Source organism: Ochotona princeps, chromosome 23 (genome assembly GCF_030435755.1).
Source record: "Ochotona princeps isolate mOchPri1 chromosome 23, mOchPri1.hap1, whole genome shotgun sequence".
Lineage (NCBI taxonomy): Eukaryota > Metazoa > Chordata > Mammalia > Lagomorpha > Ochotonidae > Ochotona > Ochotona princeps.
In genome coordinates this window covers 13,369,697-13,390,366 of record NC_080854.1, presented here as the reverse complement: position 1 = coordinate 13,390,366, position 20,670 = coordinate 13,369,697, and the positions used below count along the sequence as shown (strand labels likewise).

General features: G+C 39.9%; 1 protein-coding gene across 1 annotated transcript in view; it reads right to left on the bottom strand.

The window, feature by feature from the left end:
- Positions 1–20,670, bottom strand: part of ARL15 (ADP ribosylation factor like GTPase 15) — a 405,415-nt gene that overhangs the window by 208,894 nt on the left and 175,851 nt on the right. Inside the window, exon 4 of the mRNA XM_004583698.2 lies at positions 4,519–4,727. Coding sequence (XP_004583755.1) covers positions 4,519–4,727 — 209 coding nt within the window. The remainder of the gene's footprint in view (positions 1–4,518; positions 4,728–20,670) is intronic.

Here is a 20,670-nt window from a genome sequence, read left to right as displayed (position 1 = left end):
ACATTTATATCATTATAAAAATGCTTGTAAATATTCCTGTCACATTTATATTCTATTCTTTCTCAATGCAAACCAAATTCTGTGCATATCACCTGACAAACAGAATTAGAACTGCATGGAAATTGGGGGTATCCTGATCCAAATGTTAACTGTGATGCTGACACTCTACTTAAGAAGCTGACTGAGGTAGGGTGAAAGAGCCAACAGCCATCTGCCCTTCAACTCCACTCCCACAATCTGCCTTGCAGTGTTCGCATTTCTCAGCTAATAGCTGCTTTAACAAAAGTATTCAGCAGAAAGTCAGCACAGTGTTTCTGACGCGCTATGTCTGAAAAAGCTAAATATGTCTGAACTAAGGATACAGGGAAAAGTAAAATCATTCAAAGAGTGCTTTAAACATGAACTCGCTCTTCCAAGTTAATAAAATGTGCCATTTTAATATGTGGTAATGCCAAATGAAATGAAAATAAGATTTCAAAAAGTCAGGAGGTACGAGAACCACAATTAGCAACTGCATAGAGGGCAAACAGCATTACATGTATTGGCTACTCCATTAACTGAACTTCTCATGAAATGCTCCTGATCTATTAAGTAACTTCAGAAATGAAGAATGCTCTCCTGTGGGAGTTTTAAAACAAATCAGATACAATTACAACTCAATAAAATGAAAAAACCAACCTACTCACTACTGAGATTATTCACTTCATAGTTTATCATTTAAAATAAACCAGAATTTTCCCTGATGTAGCAAGTAAGCCATTTGATATAATTACAGATTTTCCCATTGAAGTTTTCTATAGAGAAAAATAGTTGATAAGAGTAAATTCTGGAAAATTATGGTAACTACACCTCCCGAAGTGAACACAGCAAACATCTGTTGCAAGAAGAGTGTTCTTTTTCCTAGTGTTGTTTTTTAAACAGTTTGTTTAAAAAAAAAAAAAAAAACATGTTACAACAATCAAATCTTAAGTCAGTAAATCTTAACATTATAGTTTCGAGTATTTTGAACACAGATTCTGTTTGCTTCTGAAACAGTATATGCAAACTAATAAGGCATACTGCCTTATGTCTGAGTTTCACAATGATTTCAACTATTGTCTTCGTCTCTTAATGCAACACACTTCACAAACATGGTTAGCTCACAAGAGGGAGACGGCAAAAATACTAATTCCTGGAGGATTTTTATCTTATGCTGGATTACCACTGACAATTTCATTTTTCTCTTTTGGATTTCACAGGCTTCCATACTGCTGAGGTTCATATTCTGAAATCCTTTCTAAACAAATTAATTGATCAAGTTTTACTACAGTAACAGGATAAACAATTGTACATTGTTTACATAATGTATGAAGCATATAAGAATTCCAATGAAGGAAGGGCAAGCATCAGTAAGCATTCATATGACTCATTGTCTTAACATTCTTAAGTGCCTTTTGGTAACCAGCATGCATCTTTCTTGATATTTCTAATACCTGAAAATTCTACAAAATATATGCAAATTAGCAAGTACACATAAGTAAAATGTTTATGAGCAATAGAACCCACAGCAGCAAGAAAGAATAATAAAAGATGACTAGTTCTAAACGCATTTCAATTAACATGTGACTCTGCTCAATTTTCAATCTCTTATCCACTATTCTATCCATGCCCACTGCACATATTTTGAGGTTATTCTTTGCCTAACACTTAATAGTTGGTTTCACGACTAAATTTTTATGCTAACAACAAGATACTGGTTTAATCTGTGAAACATTACTAGGAGTAGTTCAACCAGGCATTTTAACTCACTCTTTATAAGTTTCTCAGACATTAAGAAATGAGGAAAATAGAAAACATTTCTTTTTTGGTTCAAGCCCAAAACAAATGAGAGCACTTCATCTGCTTCCATAATCTCTAAAGACTATAATGGAACTTGCCCCTATATTCCATAAATGCAGCCTAAGACATTAATAATATGTACCTGTATGGTATATTTTTTTATCATCATCAAGAAAATACTTTCAAAACAGACCTCAAAAATGTCATTCCAATACAAGCAAAATTTCTGAGAAAAGTGCCCGGCGCAAGAGCTTAGTGCCTAAAGTTCTCGCCTTGCATGTGCTGGGATCCCATACAGGTATCAGTTCATATCCCGGCTGCTCCAAATCCCTTACAGCTCCCTGCTTGTGGCCCTGGAAAGCAGTTGAAGACAGTACAAAGCCTTGGGACAATGCACTCACGCAGGAGACCCAGAGGAAGCTCCTGGCTCCTTTGGTTCCACTCTGGCCATGGGGCCACTTGGGGAATAAACCCGCAGATGGAAGATGTTTCTCTCTGTCTGTCCTTTTCTATGTAAATCTGCCTTTCCAAAAAAATAAATAAATCTTTGAAAATTTTTTCTTAAAGGAAAGCAAATTTATAGTTAACACAAATAAAACATAAAATCAAATTTCATATATACTTCACACTATATAAGTTTGAAATAATTTCCAAATCGTATCTATGACTAAATTTATAGCTATTTATCTTAGTAAAGATGAGTCACAAAAGTAGGGAAGGGTATTGGCTCTTTTCCTAGCAGAGATAGCTAGTTAACACACACAAGACCTTCGCAGAAGCCTTAACTGCAGAAAGCTTGCTATTTTCAAACCTATGGAAGGTCACTGCAAATCACATGTTAGGCTTAAATAACACATTTGTCCCAATTATTTGTAGTTAACAGAAAAATAAATGGTTTTATAAACTTAAAGGTAAAAGAAAAGAAACACTTGAGATATTACGCATATCTTGAAAAGCATGATTTGAAGTTATATTGGTACTTGTGCCACATCTATCCAATATAAGAATATGTTAATATGAATTATATTTTATAGACATACCTGTTACTTATTTGTAGTCTGTAGTCTATGAGTCTACGACTCACATATTTGCATTTCCACACTGGCTCACTGTCTATCAGAATAACAATGCAATTTCAAGCAAGGGCTTTTTTTTTTAAACTTAGGAGACAGGAAGCCTTCTTCTTCTTTCTTTTTTTTGTTTTTTAATTGGAAAGTTAGATATACAGAGAGAAGGAGAGACAGAGAGGAAGAGCGTCCATCCAATGATTCATTTTCGAAGCTGGAGCTGAGCCCATCCAAAGCCAGAAGCCTCTTCCAGGTCTCCCACGTGGGTACAGGGTCCCAAGGCTTTGGGCCGTCCTCGATGGCTTTCTCTGGCCACAAGCAGGGAGCTGGGTGGGAAGCAGGGCTGTTGGGATTAGAACTGGTAGCCATATGGAATCCCGGCATGGAGAAAGAGAGGATTTTAGCCGCTAGGCTCTTGCGCTGGGCCCTCAGCCAAGTATTTTTACAATCATAATACTATAACTACCCATCATCACACACTATTATTCATTTTACAGGCAAACAATCTGATGTTAAGAAGTTTAAAGATTTACCTAAGGGCCTTAGAACAGATCAGGAAGGCACCAGGGCTACAATGCCTTTTGGAATTGGTTTTATTTGTATTTGAACTCTGTTTAATAATTAAGTTTTCATCTTCTTGTTTTCCACAAACTTAGATGAAGACTCTACATACAGGTTACTTTTGCTAGTACTATAAACTTCAAAGCAAATTATCCAATTCAATCCTACTCACATTATGAAAATAAACTGCATTACTCCACCTTTAGAGGACAGTAGCCAGGCACAGGGACAAAGCTATCTTCCATGGCTGCCCACTAAACGTGAAGATGGAGTGAGATGAGGGCTTGGCTCCTTTCCCCCTTTTAAACCAAACAGCAATGTCATTCCAATGAGTCACTTTATTCCACAATCACTTGAGGAAGCACACAACTTGAAGTTACAAGTGTAAGTCACAAGGGTCAAGTTTTGATTTTCTGTACTTATAATAAATACAAACTTACATGTTGAAAATTGGTCCCATAGCTCATTACTTTAGTTCTATAAATCAGCTCAGCGGAGTGCTATGCTAATGATTTGTCCAGAATTGGCCTTCTGCTTTGTTAGGACAGATACAAACTAAGCAATACAAGGGGGATGAAGAGTGGATCCCTACAAGAACGTATTTGGTGGCATGCAACTTGCAAGAGAAGACATCAATTTCCAGGCTGGTTGATTATAGAAACAGACTCAACTGCTCTACTCCACACTGAGCAATTCAGAGGCAAGAACATGCATTCAAGAGTAATGGATACATGGGAATACCCACAACGCATTCCTTGCAAAGTCAGAGAGAAGGAAAATGAACTCAGTAAGTTAAAAAATGTTAACTAACTAGGCGTTTAGCCCTTCAACACAGATGACCAAAGTACTCAAACACGCCCTCTAACTTTTGCTAAACAGGTACTAAATACTCTGTTCTCTTCAAGTAGGTTTAAGTTCTTAAAGAAGTCTTATTAGACAAGCGAGGTTTTCTTTGCCCTAAGAGGCCCAAGGTTCTATATTGAAAACAACATGACAGTGTATCCCTAACTGTACACATGGCAGCAAAAATCCATCAGAGTCAACAAAGAGTCACAGCAGGAATGAGACATACCTCTTGTACTGAGCGAGCTGCTGGCTTGTCCTGATGATTGGCCAATATTAAAAATGGTAAAGTGCATAACTGTGGGTGCTGGAGAGCTGAGTGCAGTTCATTTCTAGCAGTTTCTAAGTCATCCTCTGAAGAGGCACTATCTAATACAAATATTACCCCTTGAGATCCTTGGTAGTAGCGGCTCCAGTATTTCCGGATATTATCGGCCCCTGTCAAAAATAAAACAGGTTTTCCTTTTTTAAAAAATAGCTTTCAGCAACTGAAAGGCATTCACAACAGCAATTCTTATTGGAATTCTATGTATCATTTAAAAGTTAAACACTAAACTCTGTGCTGTGGATATCAAGAATTCAGAAAAGGCAGAGGTGGTGATGACTGAGAACAAACGAAGCATCAGAGCCTACAGGTGGACGTGGCTTGCAATGAGAACACAAGAGTGTAGGTCCCGCTTCACAACTTGCCTATCAAAACATGTGAGAGAACAGGACAAAACTCAATTGAGACGTAGACCCAGAAAAATATTCACAGACTTCACTGAGTAACACTAAATGAAACTCATTCCATAAATTGAGTGTGAACTTAGCTCACAGAGCAGCATGACTCAGATGCTCAACAAAGGCTTCTTCCCATTCACACTGATATTTTCTAAGACAACTGTGCCAAGGTTTTATTGTACTTCCCCAAAGTGCATGTGTTGGAAATTCGATTTGCAAATCCACATGTTAATGGTGTTGGGAGGTGGAGGTCTTTGGGAAATAGTGAGGTCAGATGAGGTCAGGAATGTGGGGAAGCCCAGCCTGGGATTATTGCCTCTGAAAGATGAGCAAGAGACAAATCCACTTGCACACTCCCCGTCTCTCGCCACGTGCTGTCTTCTGCCACATGACCCAGCAAGAACACCCTCTTAGATGAGACACCCTGATTTCAGACTTTTCAGGCTGCAGGGCTGCAAAAGCAATATTTTTTTTAAAGATTTTATTATTATTGGAAAGCCGGATATACAGAGAGGAGGAGAGACAGAGAGGAAGATCTTCCATCCGATGAGTCACTCCCCAAGTGAGCCGCAACGGGCCGGTGCGCGCTGATCCGAAGCCGGGAACCAGGAAACTATTCCGGGTCTCCCACGTGGGTGCAGGGTCCCAAAGCATTGGTCGTCCTCGACTGCTTTCCCAGGCCACAAGCAGAGCTGGATGGGAAGTGGAGCTGCCGGGATTAGAACCGGCGCCCATATGGGATCCCGGGCCTTTCAAGCCAGGACTTTAGCCATGAGGCCACGCCGCCGGGCCCAATATACTTTTTTTAAAAACGAATGACCTACTCTGTGATATTCAGGACACAGTAAAGGGAATGGGCTAGCTGCTGCAAATATTGGCTGCTAATGACTCACACCTGTACATCTTTAAAAAAAAAACTGTTTCAGTCATTTATTGAATAGTTATCTCCTATGTTCAACATACTGTGCCAAGTGCTAGGAATATGCACAGTGAGGACCAGAGTTGGCTTCCCAGGCTGGCAACAGCCACTTGTGTGCATTTTTTTCCCAATTCTGTGATCAGTCACTTCATATTGATGGCTTGAAATCTGCCAGGATGGGAATAGTTTCAGCATGGAAATCTTCAAACATTATATTTTCATCAGGGTTTCCTTGCAGTGAGCCAACACCCCCTTTATGACACCAACAAACTCAATTTCAAGTTGATGATAGATTACAATAATCACTGTCACAGAGGCACTCACTGGGTATCCTGGGAAGAAGTCATCAGTCATCTCACCCAACATGGAGCAAAAAAGTACTAACAGTGTTAAGTGCTTCCTATATTCCAGGCATTGTGCTAAGCACTGAAAAAAAAAATGAGCCCATAAAATTCATATAAATCAAAAGAAAGGCTTTGATTGACTCAGAATTTGAAACTAATTTCAGATCCTAAAAGTTGGGATATTTACCACTGTGCTACACTTTAACAGCAAAAAAAATCAAGGACATCTCAAGTTGCATTTAAATACACAACAGCAATAAGAAATGAGGTTAGTACCTGTCAAGCTAGAGTCCAGAAAAACAGAAACACAACCAAAATACAGAGGACATTTAAGTTGACTATCATTTACTACAGAGAACTCATTGTATAAGTGAGAGTGGCACTAAGGAAACAACAGGCGTATTCAGACGGAACATCTCAGGTCAGGTTCCCTGGGAGAACCGCCTGACTGGGATGGCATTTCTTGGGCACCTCATTATCAACAGATGCTATCAGCAGAAACGGGGAGGGCGGTGGTTTGGGGGCAAGAAGCAAACTAGAACAGAAGAAACTAAGAAAGTATATGGTTTCAGAAATCTAGCCTCAGCTTATTCCCTGGAGGAACTCTACAATGTGGGTTAAACCACAGAAGTTGTCCAGTCCAGAGGCAAGCGGACTGGGCTATTTCACCCTGTATAGTAATTGGCTATGAGCCACCTCTGGGGAGCAAGTGGGGGTTGGGGCCTGATCTCATAATCTCCCAAACATATTTGGTTGAGGCAGTCACTGTCAGCCAAGAGCAGGCCTCTGGAGAAGGGTACAGGTGTGAGTCATTAGCAGCCAATATTTGCAGCAGCTGGGAGATGGATGCACTGGCCCAGTAAAGAAGATCTGGGTAAAATACCAACAGCATCTGCTACAAGCTACATTCAGACACCATCCATATGCTAGAGGTTCATCCATAAGCTTGAGGGACAAACGGGGAATCACACTTACCTAGCGGTAAGTATTTAAAGCAACAGAAACGTTGTGTGCCTACGTATCCATTTGTAAGATCACTAAGATGTTACTAACAGATATGTAACACAAAATGTTCCTATAGTATGAGCATATGAAATGTAAGCTTTATTGTAAATTCCATAGTCATATAATGCTTACAATTTTACTGATTTTGTATTAATCGCAAATTGATGGAGTAGATACTGTTATCACTTTTATTCATTTGTAAGGAAATGAAGACACAAAACTTTCATATTATTTGCCCAAAATGACACACATAAACATGCAATCAGCTCCAATGCACTCAAAATATTGGAATTGATGACCAGAACTGAAAAGGCTAAAGAAATAACTCTATTATCACAAACTAGAGAGGAAGAGAAATGGAACCAGTTGGAACAAAAAGATAGCCAAGTACCTAGGCTTTTATTAATGCCTATGTCCAGGAAAATTTTTCAACTAATTAATTCTGTGAAGTTATTATGTACCTATCCCATACAAATCACTGAGCTGGGGCTTATAGAGGTATTTAGAAAACTACTATTCCTGTTAATTCAAACCCTCAAATCCTGGAAAGCAACAGTAATTACAACAAGGCCTGTAAATCCATCACAGGGAACAAATATGGCCACACATTAGATGACATTCAGGGACTCAAGAATAAAGAGAAGAATATTAGTTTAATATTTTAATTGAACTTCTCCATTAGAAACACATGGGACACACTGGAAATCCAACTCATGTGGTTGTCTTTTTCAATGAGAAATTACATTTTCATTTGCCACATTTAAAAATATGTAAGGCGCCTGAAAATAGTGAGACAAAATGGCAATAAATCCAATGACAACACTGCTGGATGAAGAGAAATGCTCTAACTTCAAAGAATGTCCCTTATATGACATAGGAATAATGTTATTAATAATCCAAAGATCTTTTCCTTTAACCTCATCCTACAGTCTTCTGTGCACTTCTAACATTTAATATGAACACAGTTTGGAGTTCTAAAGTTCATTTTCAGTCTCTTGAACAATGGTCTCAGCATCAGTATAACTCAGACTGGGACCAAAGAAACCAGCAAAGAGGTGAAGAGTGGTATACAGTTGTTTACAGGAGTTTAGTCATCAGACTAAAATGAGAAGTGGCTGTGTCATGACCCAGCTGCCGGATACCTCGAGGCATGAGCTTAACTTGGAAGGCTAAGGACACCTGTTTAGTGGTAGGCTCCAAACATTCCTAACCTACAAATCAAACCCAAAAGGAGTAACACAGGACACAGCATCCTGCAGAAGTGTGAGGTCACTCTAGTTCAAATGACCCAAAATTGTGTGTTCTGTGTCATTTAAACCACGACTGTTATATATAAAACAGTTAAACATCCTACTCAAACTGGTCTAGGTGTATGCTTAGGTTAAAAAAAGGGAGTAGTTTTAGCACTCAGGAGGTTGGGTGAAGAGTGTTGCCAAATGTCCTGAGTACACAAGGATACCTGCAGAAGGACCCCTAGAAAATTTCAAAGTTCATTCTGGCAGCCAAAAAAATGAAGTACTACCATCCAAGTAGACGAACAGGTATGCATTCAGCACTATGATTGAGACACTGCCTGGGGCACCCATATCCCATACACACTCTGCTTCCAGTTCCACCTTCTTATCTTCTTGTTAACGCATACACCCTAGGAGGCAACGAGTGATGGCTTGAGGACTTGAGTCCTTGCTCCCCACAGGAAAAATCCAGGCTCGTTGCTGGCAGCTGTGGGCATCTGGAGAATAAACTAGCAGAGGGATGGTCTGTCTGTCTGTCTGTCTCCCTGCCACCTACCCTCCCTTCCTCTTCTATTAGCCTTCCTCTCTTTCCATTTTAAATAAAATAAAAATGTAGAAAGAGTAGAGGGAGATGACAGACGCCTGATAAGTCCTCTTTCTGTAAGTTCACATTCAGGGCACACTAGGAATGTTAACAATATTCAATATTCATTAATCCATTCATCTAAGAGAAATTTGCTATATTCCCTGGCATCACCCTAGCTGCTAGAAATATAGCAGTCAACAGAACATTTTAGTTTTTCTATCATTAACAGAAGAGCCAGCCCATAGTATAGAAGTGAAAAGTTTCAGGCACTCATTCTTTTAGCCTCGCACTTGCGGCAGCATGTACACAGGAATCAGTTCTGGCCACCTAAATCTACAGAGCTTCTTGAAAACACTTGGCTCTCCAGCTCTCTGTGTCTGTATTTTCATTGGGGGACAGAGTGATGATGTTTTGCACAGCACCACCTAAGCAGCAACCCTGAAGGAGAAATAGCTACACACTGAGGATGCCAGAACAGGAAGACAGACTACATCCTTGAGACACTGCTGGGCAGCAGAACCACCCACCAACCTTGTAAGGATGGCCTATGCGAGCACAGCAGATGTTTATTATTCAAATCAACTTTAGAAGCCTATTTTGTCACAAGCAAAGAGATGTTAATATCCTTCATGTGAAATTAAAGTTCCTTAAAAGAGTGGTTCTTGGAAAGATGAGCCCAGGGAAGTAATAGCGATTTCAGGGACCAACATTAAAGAAATACAACTACTCAAAACTACCTGTACAGAAATCTACTCTTAATTCTCTTTGTGCAACTGAAACATACACTGTGATGAATATTCTATATCTGTACCTTCTAATATGGTTGACACTAGCCACAGGTGGCCAGTGGGCACTTGGAATATGGCTGGTACAAATAAGAACCCAAATTGTCAGCTGAACTTGGTTAAAAATGCCACACATGGCTAGTGGCTACTGGATTGGACAGTATTTTCAATAACAGATTGTTGACGTGAGACTGCTGGAAACCAGATAGCAGCAGCTGCAGAAGTCCAGCACTGTCTGTGAGAGGAAGCACACAGAACCTCCCTGACCCAGCAGGGCCTTGCTGTTCCCCCGGCCCGAGATCCTCCTGCAGGAAGCAGCGACCACAGGCTTAGCCAGCAGGCCAACCTGGACTGCAGTCGGCCACCTGTGGCAGCAGGAAGATTCAGGATGACGAGGTCAGAGAGCCGCCTTGTTCCATCCTCTTACCACAGTTCTAAGAAATTAGGAGGGAGTGAGAATAATTTCCCCCTGGAACACTTAGTGAGATCAGAGATGCATGAACAGAGCCAATTCAGGCAAACTTGATTTGTAAACAGCCTTCCGATCTTGGTGAAGGGTGTAGCCTTGAACCAAAGATTACCTCAGTAGCATGACTTTAAGAGGAATGGTTTCCAGCAAGGGGAGAAAATGTTTGAAGGGAAAGGGGAGAAGAGTAATTATTTATTTGTTCATCTGTTTATCTTCATTTTATTTAAAAGAGAGGGAGACAGAAGATGACAGATCTTCTATCCATTGGCTCACTCTCCAGATGCCCCCAACAGCTAAGGCCTGGCTAAGACAGGAGAGAGGGGCAGGGAACCCAATCTTGGTCTCCCAGAAGTGTGACAGGGAATCAAGGACTCGAGCTGATACTTGCTGCCTCCCGCAGAGGATATCAACAAGAAACTGGAATTGGAAGCAGAGCTGGTGTAAGAACTCAGGCAAATTCATACTTTAAAACTTGGGAATGGCACTGCGGTGTGGCATAGGAGGCTAACCCTCAACCGGCAATGGCAACATCTCACATGGATGTCAGTTCTAATTGAGCTGCTTGCTAATGGCCTGAGGAATTAGTGGAGGATGGCCTCTGCACCTGCATGGGAGGTTCAGAAGATGCTTTCAGGTCCTGACTTCAGTTCAGCCCAGCTCCAACCAATGCAGTCATTTGGGGAGTGAACCAGCAGATGGAAGAGCTCTCTCTGTGTTTCTCCTTCTCTCTCTGTAACTCTGATTTTCAAATAAAAATAAATAAATCTTGGGGGAAAAAAAGAATATTTTTTTCACTCCTGCTATCTACGGAACCTGTCGTTTGCCTGTGATTCTTTTAGTCATTCATGAAACAGCCTCACGTAATCGGATTTGAAAACTGAAATAGTAACAACCAAGGAAGGACTAAAAGAAAAATATTCAAACTTCGCCAACCTCCCTGCTCCCAACGCACAAACACCAATCAAAGTATAAGAATTCAATACCTCCTAAATGGCTCACACAAAATACAAAGATATGAATAATTGGTTAAATTTTCTAGTGGTAGTCAAATAAATGAGTAAGTAAATAATACACCGGTCTCTGAGTAGTAAAACAAAAAACTGAAATTTGATCTGCAGGGCTGAGGGAGAAGCATCACTCAACAGTGAAAAATGTGGAGCCGTTTTTCCACTACATGGTACTGCTGTCCAGAGAATGAGAGCTGTTAAGGGCAGGAAATAAACGATGGAGCATTCTGGGCCCAGTGCTATAGCCTAGTGGCTGGAGTCCTCGCCGGGATCCCATACGGGCAACGGTTCTAGTCCCGGTGGCCCCGCTTCCCATCCAGCTAACTGCTTGTGGCCTGGGAAAGTAGTCGAGGACGGCCCAAAGCCTTGGGACCCTGCAACCACATGGGAGACTCAGAAGAGGCCCCAGGCTCAGCTCCAGCCATTTGTAGCCACCTAGGGAGTGAAACATTGGATCGAAGATCTTCCTTTATATCTCTCCTCCTCTCTGTACATCTGTATTTATTTCTAATAAAATTAAAATAAAATCTTATAAAAAATGGAGCATTCTATATGACTAAGCAGGCTTATTGAAGAGATGTGTCATAGACATTCAAGAATGATGAAGCCTGATACCAGAGACTAGGGGAAATGGAGGATTCCATGGTGAAGAGGAGGCATTAGAATGCCTAAGCCAGGGCCCGGCATGGCCTAGTGGCTAAGGTCCTCACCTTGAATGTGCCGGGATCCCATATGGTTGCTGGTTCTAATCCCGGTAGCTCCACTTCCTCTCTATCTCTCCTCCTCTCTGTATATCTGACTTTGTAATTAAAAAAAAATTTTTTAAAAAAAGACGTATTGTCTTAAAAAAAAAAAAAAAAAAAGAAAGCCTAAGCCAGGAGATAATTAGTAACAAGGACAAACAAGCAACAGTAACACTCTAAGCACTCTGCCACAGGAATTGTATCATTTAATCCTTACCACCTAGGAGGTATCTAAGTAACAGTTCTCCACTAACTGCTGACCCACCCCAGGCACTGCCTGGCCTGCTGTTATTATTTGGCCACCTTAACAACTACTGGCCTACCTTGAAACCTAAGATCTAGAAACCAAAGTCTCCCAGTAACCCAAAGGAACATGTAAACGATCAATTCATCTGCAGTTCAGTTCCAGAGATAGCTGATGCTACAAACACAAAGCAAGCTTTTGTTTGGGATAAAGCCTTCTTCTTTCCCAGTAACTTGTTTCTACATCTTTAATCTCCCTTTTCACCATTATTTTCTATCACCTAATTTCTCCACCCCCAACCAGCATCAAGCAGGTTTCCTTGGTTCTGTGTACATACATGTCTTTGGAAGCTGCTGTTGTCCGCAAGACTGACAGCACACACACATACATAATTAGTATTGTGCTTCACTATATTTTCCTCCCTTGTTATAAGTGCATCAGTGCCTTCATATCTGTGCCATTTTTTTCTTTTTTTTCCAGTGGCTCACAGGACTGCTTTAGTTAGAGGTCAAGCATTTTGGAGAAAGGCAGAGGCTTTGCAGACAAGTACCCCATTTGTTTTTCATCAACGACTATGTGTAAATAAAACATAATTGGATAATAACAGGAGAAAAGCAAGCACAAACAAATCTAAATGCAAAACGGGCCTTTAGGAATTCTTGACACTGTTTATAACTTGCTTTTTCACAGCTTTTTCCATAGCTTTTGTTTAAGCACGCCCTTCTCATCGGGCACCTGTCTTCATGGTTCCACTGATTCACTCTGGTGAAATGACTCAAGATCCCCACTGTTCATCATGTTCACTACCCTGCCTCCAGGCGTCTACACAGATTCTGACAAAGAGTAGATCATCAATATTGTTGATTGAGAACAATAATCTGGCGAAATAAGCAACATCCCTACATTCCACATCCAAGTGCCCGAGTATAATTCGCAGCTCTAGTTCCTGATCCCAGCTTCCTGTGGCTGCACACCCTGAGAGGCAGCAGTGACAGTTCCAGCTAGGTTCCCGCCACCCACATGGGAGACGTGGATTGCTTGGGTTCCCAGACCCTATCTTCAGGCCTGGCTCAGTTCCAGCTACTGTGGGGCATCTGGAGAGCAAACTAGTGAATGAAAATTGTCTCCTTGCATGTCAAATTTTAAATTTCTACATCTTTGGTAATTAAATTAATGTGAGGGCTGACAGGGTGGTCATGTGGGCTACTTGCCCATGGATAAGGGTAAGCACTCTGATGTTTGCAATTTACAAGAACCTTTCCTTATGCCTCAAGTCTTTGGAACTTTGTGTCTATGGAGCTCCTTTCTAAAGCAGAGGAGTCCTTTTGTGTTTCTTCTCAGAAGTAAATTCCCCCTTTTTGCTTGGAAACTGCTATTATATAGAGAATGCAGGTGCAATGATCAATTCCAAATGAAAAGTTTCCACAGCTGAATCTGGATGAATGAACCATTAAAATCATATCTCAAGGTGATCACACTTCCTTTTGTATACAATTACCATATATTAAAACGAGATTAGCCTACTATATCACATATATCATTAAATGAATTTCTTCATACTTAATCATATCACGAAATCAGTAATTGTCAACCTTTCGTCTTTGATGCTACGGGATGTATCCTATTATCTCCAGAGGCAAGTGGAATTCTCACAATAAAATTAATTTTAATTAACTTTAAGATGTACACGCGGATGTGTCATACACCACTTGGGAACAGAGGGCTGTAGAAAGAAACATGTCATAGGATAAAAAGATTAGGAGTCAGTACCAGCCAAGGAGATGACAAATGAATTTGAAACATTCCCTGAGGTCAAGGCCTTCACTTCCAAATACAGTTTCCCATGAAATGAAGAACACAGAAGAAGAGAGTGCCATTTAAGTGGTACTAAGTCCACTGTCTCCGTTTTATTTAATTGGACTGTCGAAGAATACATTTGCCTGAGGACAGAGAACAGATGACATGAGAGGAAACATTTATTAGGTATCTAGTAGGGTTCCACAATGCTGAGTTTTCTTAAAACCCTGATACTAAGTTAGGATTTATTTCCATGGGTGACTAATACAGAGACTTCTTTCATGCCCTTTTTAAGATACATGGGTGAAAAACACCTTGGATAGTTTTGTGTAAAAGTTGGTTAACCTGCTCATGTTTGCCATTCTGAATCAGGATCAAGATCTGTTTAAAACTGTTTTAAAGACTGCTGTTTTGAATACTTTATGTACAAATGTCTGAACACACACACAATCATCCGACCCTCACTGTTCTGTGTGTATTCTTCATGATTTTGCTTCGTCCTCAGTTAGAATGGCAGGCTTCCTGTAAATCCTAGAGTCAGAACACTTCCATACACATGCACACCAGTGCAAAGCAGCCTGTGCTCATGCACTGTTGTCAATCATTAATGTAAAACACAACCGAAGCATCAAGACAATCACCTATATCTTGCATTTTTATGAGGTCAGAGACGGCAGTTCTCCTTTTTTGACACACCTGCCATGGCAGAGTTATAGGATTTCAGTTACTTTTTGATTACCACTGGGAAGGTTCTGTCAGGGAGGGCACACACTCATCCCAAGGTAAATTACCAAAGTCTCCCAAAAAGGTGACCCAGGGAAGGGTGGCAGCCTACCTATGAAGAGACCTCAAAGACCCCAGCTCTTGCTGTTGACAGCCTTGTGTAATCTCTTCTCCCTTGAATGTTGGCTGGCCTGGTGTTTTGTTGCCAAACAACAGGTAATGATGAGGTGATGAGATATCATCCCTCGATTAGGTTACCAAACACAGTAACTTTCCTCGACTCTCACATTCTCTATTGTCCTCTGGGTTTGTTGCAATCAGTTTTAAGGATTTATTTATTTGAAAGAAAGAGTTACAACGAGACATGGAGAGATGGAGAAAGATCTTTCAGCTGCTGGCTGACTCCCCAAATAGCTGTAATGGCAAAGGCAGTGCTAGGCAGAAGCCAGGAGTTTCAGTTTGGGTCTCTCACACATGCTCAGAGGCCCAAGCCCTGGGTCATTTCCTCTGCTTGACAATACCATAGTACCTGCCTTTGTTCCATGCTTTTATGAAGCAAATTTCACACTGCAGAGGGATAGAAGAGAAGAAATTGAGAGGATATTTTTTGGCCAACGTTTGAAACACATTGAGGCCCTCAGACTAATTAATTGCCATGGAATTGAAATCTGTCCGCAAAAGGGGAAAACTTGGAAATTCTTTTATAGATAAATAATATTCTACTGTAAGGATATAGCCCAATCTATTGATTCCTTTATTTGCTGGTAGACACGTGACTGTTTCATTTTGGGGTTACTGTGAATAAAGCTGCTGTTAATATTGTAATATTACTTGAACACCAGTTTTCAAATTCTTCTGCGTATTTTATCTAAGAGTTGAATCTCTGAGCCAAATAATAATAATAAAATCTTTAAAAATAATTACACTGGAATGGATAATTAATTCGAGTTTAAAATGAATTTACGGCTTTAAAAATGTGGATTAATGAATGTAGGGAGAGAAAACTTAATTTTCCATTGGTCTTATTGGCAATCCACTACTGCTCAAGTCAATAGAATTTATCACATTCTCAAACGCTTTCATTGAAGTCAATGGTTTAAAAAAATTTTTTCTAGGAAGATTTACTGAGTGTCGTGTGTTACACTATACTCCAGAAATAGAAAAATAAAAATACATGGTCTGTTACCACAGAGTACACAGACCTCTAGCTACAAATTACATCTTGATACTGCCCAGAATTCTGTTTATCAGCTTCTGTCTTCTCTCTTTATGTTTCCTTGGGAATGCCATCACTCGCACTGCTTTAACTGCCTCTAAAATCCTACAACCATCCAGGTCAAACACTATCATCCAAGGCTTCCCAAGCACTCATATTCTTCACCATTAATAGCTGGCATACATTCCCTGCTACAGGTTCCCCAGGTGTTTCAGACTCAACTCGTCCCTAAATAACTTATTCTTGCCTGTTCTGTTTTCCTACTCAGTCTCTTAATTGTCTGGGGATTGGCAGTCATGATTCATGCTATATCTTTTTTTATGGAATGCATTAATACATTATATCCTCAGGGTCACAGCAACTCATAATAATTACTGCAACACAATTCTCATCCATTCATATGTTAATGGGATAGTAACACAAAGAGAACAGATTCAAAGCAGCCCATAAATACAATTCTAAGAATATAATAACATTATGAATCTTAAGTGTCATTCTTAACCCCTTATCTTTTACCCTAAGAGGCAATCAAGAATCACAGAATTGACCCTTCCTCTGTAGGCCAGTTTTGGACAGCGAAAATCCACCATGCATTTTCCTTGGCTACTTTTGTCTTGTTCCTCTCAAGCTTGCCTACAACATTTCTATACACATTTCACGTCTGAATCCAAATACTAAATCCATGAGAAGCTTTCCTTAATTTTAGTTTTATAAAATTGCTTCCTCCATCATTTTGACTCTAGTGTATGGTGTATATATACCCCTTCTACTGAAAGAATTAAGCTGTTTAACACCACCTGGAATTCTATAGTTCAATTTCTTTATCGCTGGCCTGAGGTGACAGTTTCTTACACTTATTTTCCAAGATCCATTCCTCTAGTTACTTCTTGGGTAATTACTACAGGAAGCAGCATCTACTCTTGACGCAATTCATGAGCAACAAATTTTAAGCAACTATTTGATGTATTCAATGATTTGCTTAGTAACTTAGAAACATTTGCTGAGCAGCTTCTTTGCATCTGACCTGACACGTGGTATGAGGAACACAGTGGCAAACCAATCAGACCTGACTGCTGCTCGACTCAGAAGCTCTAAGTCTTGCAGGTCACTGGTTTGATAACATCGTTATGATACTATCACTTGGACTTCAGTCTATGTCTGGGCAGCACAAGTATTTTCCATAAGAGTCTGTTTGCTCTTCTGATTCCTAAAGCCGTCACAAAAAACTGGAAAGCCAAATTTCTATTCAATGAATTCCAGATAAGACAAGTTTATTACCATCACCACTGCAATACAAATGAACCGAAAACCTCCTAATCTTTTCCTAACACGTCTCAGTGTAGTACATGACTTAGCACAATGGAGCTCAACATTTACAGAATGCATCCACTTTTCAGATCACAGCTCAAACTCAGCAGCCATGGGGCAGCCAACAGCCATGTCCCCAAATTAACATCCTGAAGCTTGACATGCTTGACACTCTCAAAAGTCCCTTGGGTCTACAAAAAAATCTTGCCTAGAGGAAAAAAAAACCATGATCACACTTAGCTTCTTGGCTCTCTCTGCCGAGCATATTAGAAACAGTAAATCACAATGTGAGAGATGGGAGAGGGAGAATCCACCAGAGACAGGCGCATGGACAGTAGCAAGAAGAGGTAACTATAGCAGAGATGAAATCAAAGTTAAGAAATGAAAGGAAGAGAAACATCACTAACTCTTCAGTAACAATCAATGAAACTATAAAATCATTAAATGAAGTATTTTAACTGGAGACCAGCATTGTGGTATAGCTGGCAAAGTCACCGCCTGTGACACTGGCATCCCATATGTATACCAGTTCACATCCCAGCTGCTCCACATATAATCCAGCTCTCTGATTGTGGCCTGGGAAAAGCCGTGGAAGATGGTCCAAGTATTTGGGCCCCTGCACTCACACAGGAGTCTCAGAAACTCCTGGCCCAGCCCTGGCCTTTGCAGCCACCTGGAGTGAGCCACTGAATGGAAGATCTCTATTACGCTACCTTTTAAACAAATAAAGTAGAAAATAATAAATACATACATAAATATATAAATAAATAATGACACTTTGGCATTTAAATTTGACTCTTTAATGAAGGGAAATCAATGTACAGAAAATCATTCATTGGGTAGTCCTGTTTAGTGTAAAACAACTCTTTGCACATTGGAAGTCTAACAATTTGATTATTATTTCAAGGTCATATATGGATCCTTTGGAAGAAATATTAGCATGAGATGTAATTACCTTCTAAAGGATCATGACACCAGCAGCAATTAGGGACAATCATGTATGATGAACGACACACACCAGGGAGATCCAGAATTCATCTTTGGTGACCACAAAGAGAGCAAAACAATAAAGGACTTGGGACACAGACTGTCACCTTTTTCACATAAAAGTCACAGGCCTGAAAGCACAGCAAATGAGCAGAACTCTTGGTGCTTCAAATGGGAACCGCAAATGTTATGCATTGCATGCCTCCAAAGGAAAGCCTGCTCGTGTGTGCGGAGTGAAGCAGGTGGCTTGCAGGGAGGTGAGAGTGCAGAGTAATCCCAAGAGCTTTAAACCTAACATGAAGGAGAACTGTACCTAGATAAAAGTTGAACCACAAATCCGATGTTCTTCCTGACTTAGACCTGCCTTGAGAGGATTATACACAGTTCTTCAGAAAGTTCATGAGAAGTGCATATTATAAATAAAATACGGATGGATTTCAAATTTTTCTTACATTAAAATAAACTTATCTTTGAATTCTGTTTCCCACGAACTTTCTGCAGTCTACTTTTAGATGAGATCTGAGCCCAGAACATAGGTTCTCTCTCTCTCCCTCTCTCTCTGAATTAATTTCTACATAACAAAAGGATCATTAGGGAGAATTAGGAGTAAGTTGTCTGAGAAGGAATTACTAGCCACCTTTCTTATAGGAAAGATTTGAGTGTTTTGGGCCTGGTGCAATAGCCTAGTAGCTAAATCCTCACCTTGCATCCTGTGGAATCCCATATGGCCTGGCTGCTCCACTTCCTACTCAGCTTCCTGCTAGTGGCCTGGGAAAGCAGCAAGGACAGACGAAGTGTCTGAGGCCCTGCACCTGCATGGGAGACCCCAAAGAAGATTCTGGCTTCCGGCTTCAAATTGGTTCAGCTCTGGCCATTGCAGCCATTTGGGTTGAAAACCAGTGGACTGAAGTTCTGTGTGTCTCTCATTGTTCTCTCTGAGAAATCTACCTCTCCAATAAAAATAAAGTTCCTCTATTTTTTTTTGGACTACCTGAATTTTAATGGAGAAAGAAGCACTGTATACTCAAATGATGTGCCTCTGCCTTAAAATACTTAAACTTTTTTTGTTTTAAAATTTGAAATTGTTTAATTATCTATCTTTAATCTCTACTTTTTAATTACCCATTCCGCCATTTTCTAACTGATATAGTCCAATAGGTTATTCCCTTCAAGTCCTCTCCCTTTACTGCTTCCCCCATTTACTACTTCATAGTAATATAGTTCTTCATAAACTGTCCTAAGTCTGTCATTCTGCTATTTAAGTGTGTCCTGACATTGCAGTTACAGACAATGGCAGAAGACCAACATTCTACTGTCAAGATATATTTAACAATTTCATTGGCAGACCATCTTTGATTTGGAAGGAGAGATGCATATTACATTGTATCTTCATATCTGGATATAATAGTCCCATTACACAGTTACTGTATTCCCCCATTAACTGAAAAATCTTAAACCAAAATAAACAGGAAGGAAAACAAAATATTAACAACATGAAGTGAAATAAGATGCTATTGAATGACCAAACGTTGCTGAAGAAGTGAAAAAGAAAATAAAAAACCTTCTTGAAGCAAAAAATGCTACTGCATGACCTATGAATCACTAATAATAAGAAAAAACATTTTTTGTTAGAAATGAACATAAAGACAGGAATATCAAAACGCATAACATGTAGCAAAACAGTATTGAAAAGACGGTTGATCTCACATTTTCCATGAAGGTTGCCTTATGTCAGAGAACATATGATATCTGTCCTTTTGGGATTGATTTATTTCACTGAACATAATGGTCTCTAGTTGGGACCATGTGGTTGCAAATAGTAGAATCTGATTCTTTCTAATGGTTGAGTAGTATTCCATGGAATAGATGTATCATAATTTCTTTATCCACTACTCTATTGATGGACTGTTTCAATGACTTTGGGTTGTTTCCATGTCTTTGCTATTGTAGACTGTGCTGCTGTAAATATAGAATTACAGATCCCTTTCTCTTATGCAGATTTCATTTCCTTTGGATATATTTCCAGAAGTGGGATGGCTGGGTTAAACCAGAGATTAATTTTCTGTTCTCCTAACAATAAAAATAAATGAAGAGGAAGAAAGAAGAATAAAGAAGCAAGAGGAAGGAGGAGGAAGAGAACAAGAGAAAGGAGGAAAAAAAGAAGAGAAGAGGCATCAAGTGGGGTGTGAAGCATTTTCTTCACCCTCTCTCATCATCACCTTTAACAGTAGACACTCCCTGTTTATCCTAAGCTACCAAGAGAATGCTACCATTTTCAATGTGGCTGTTA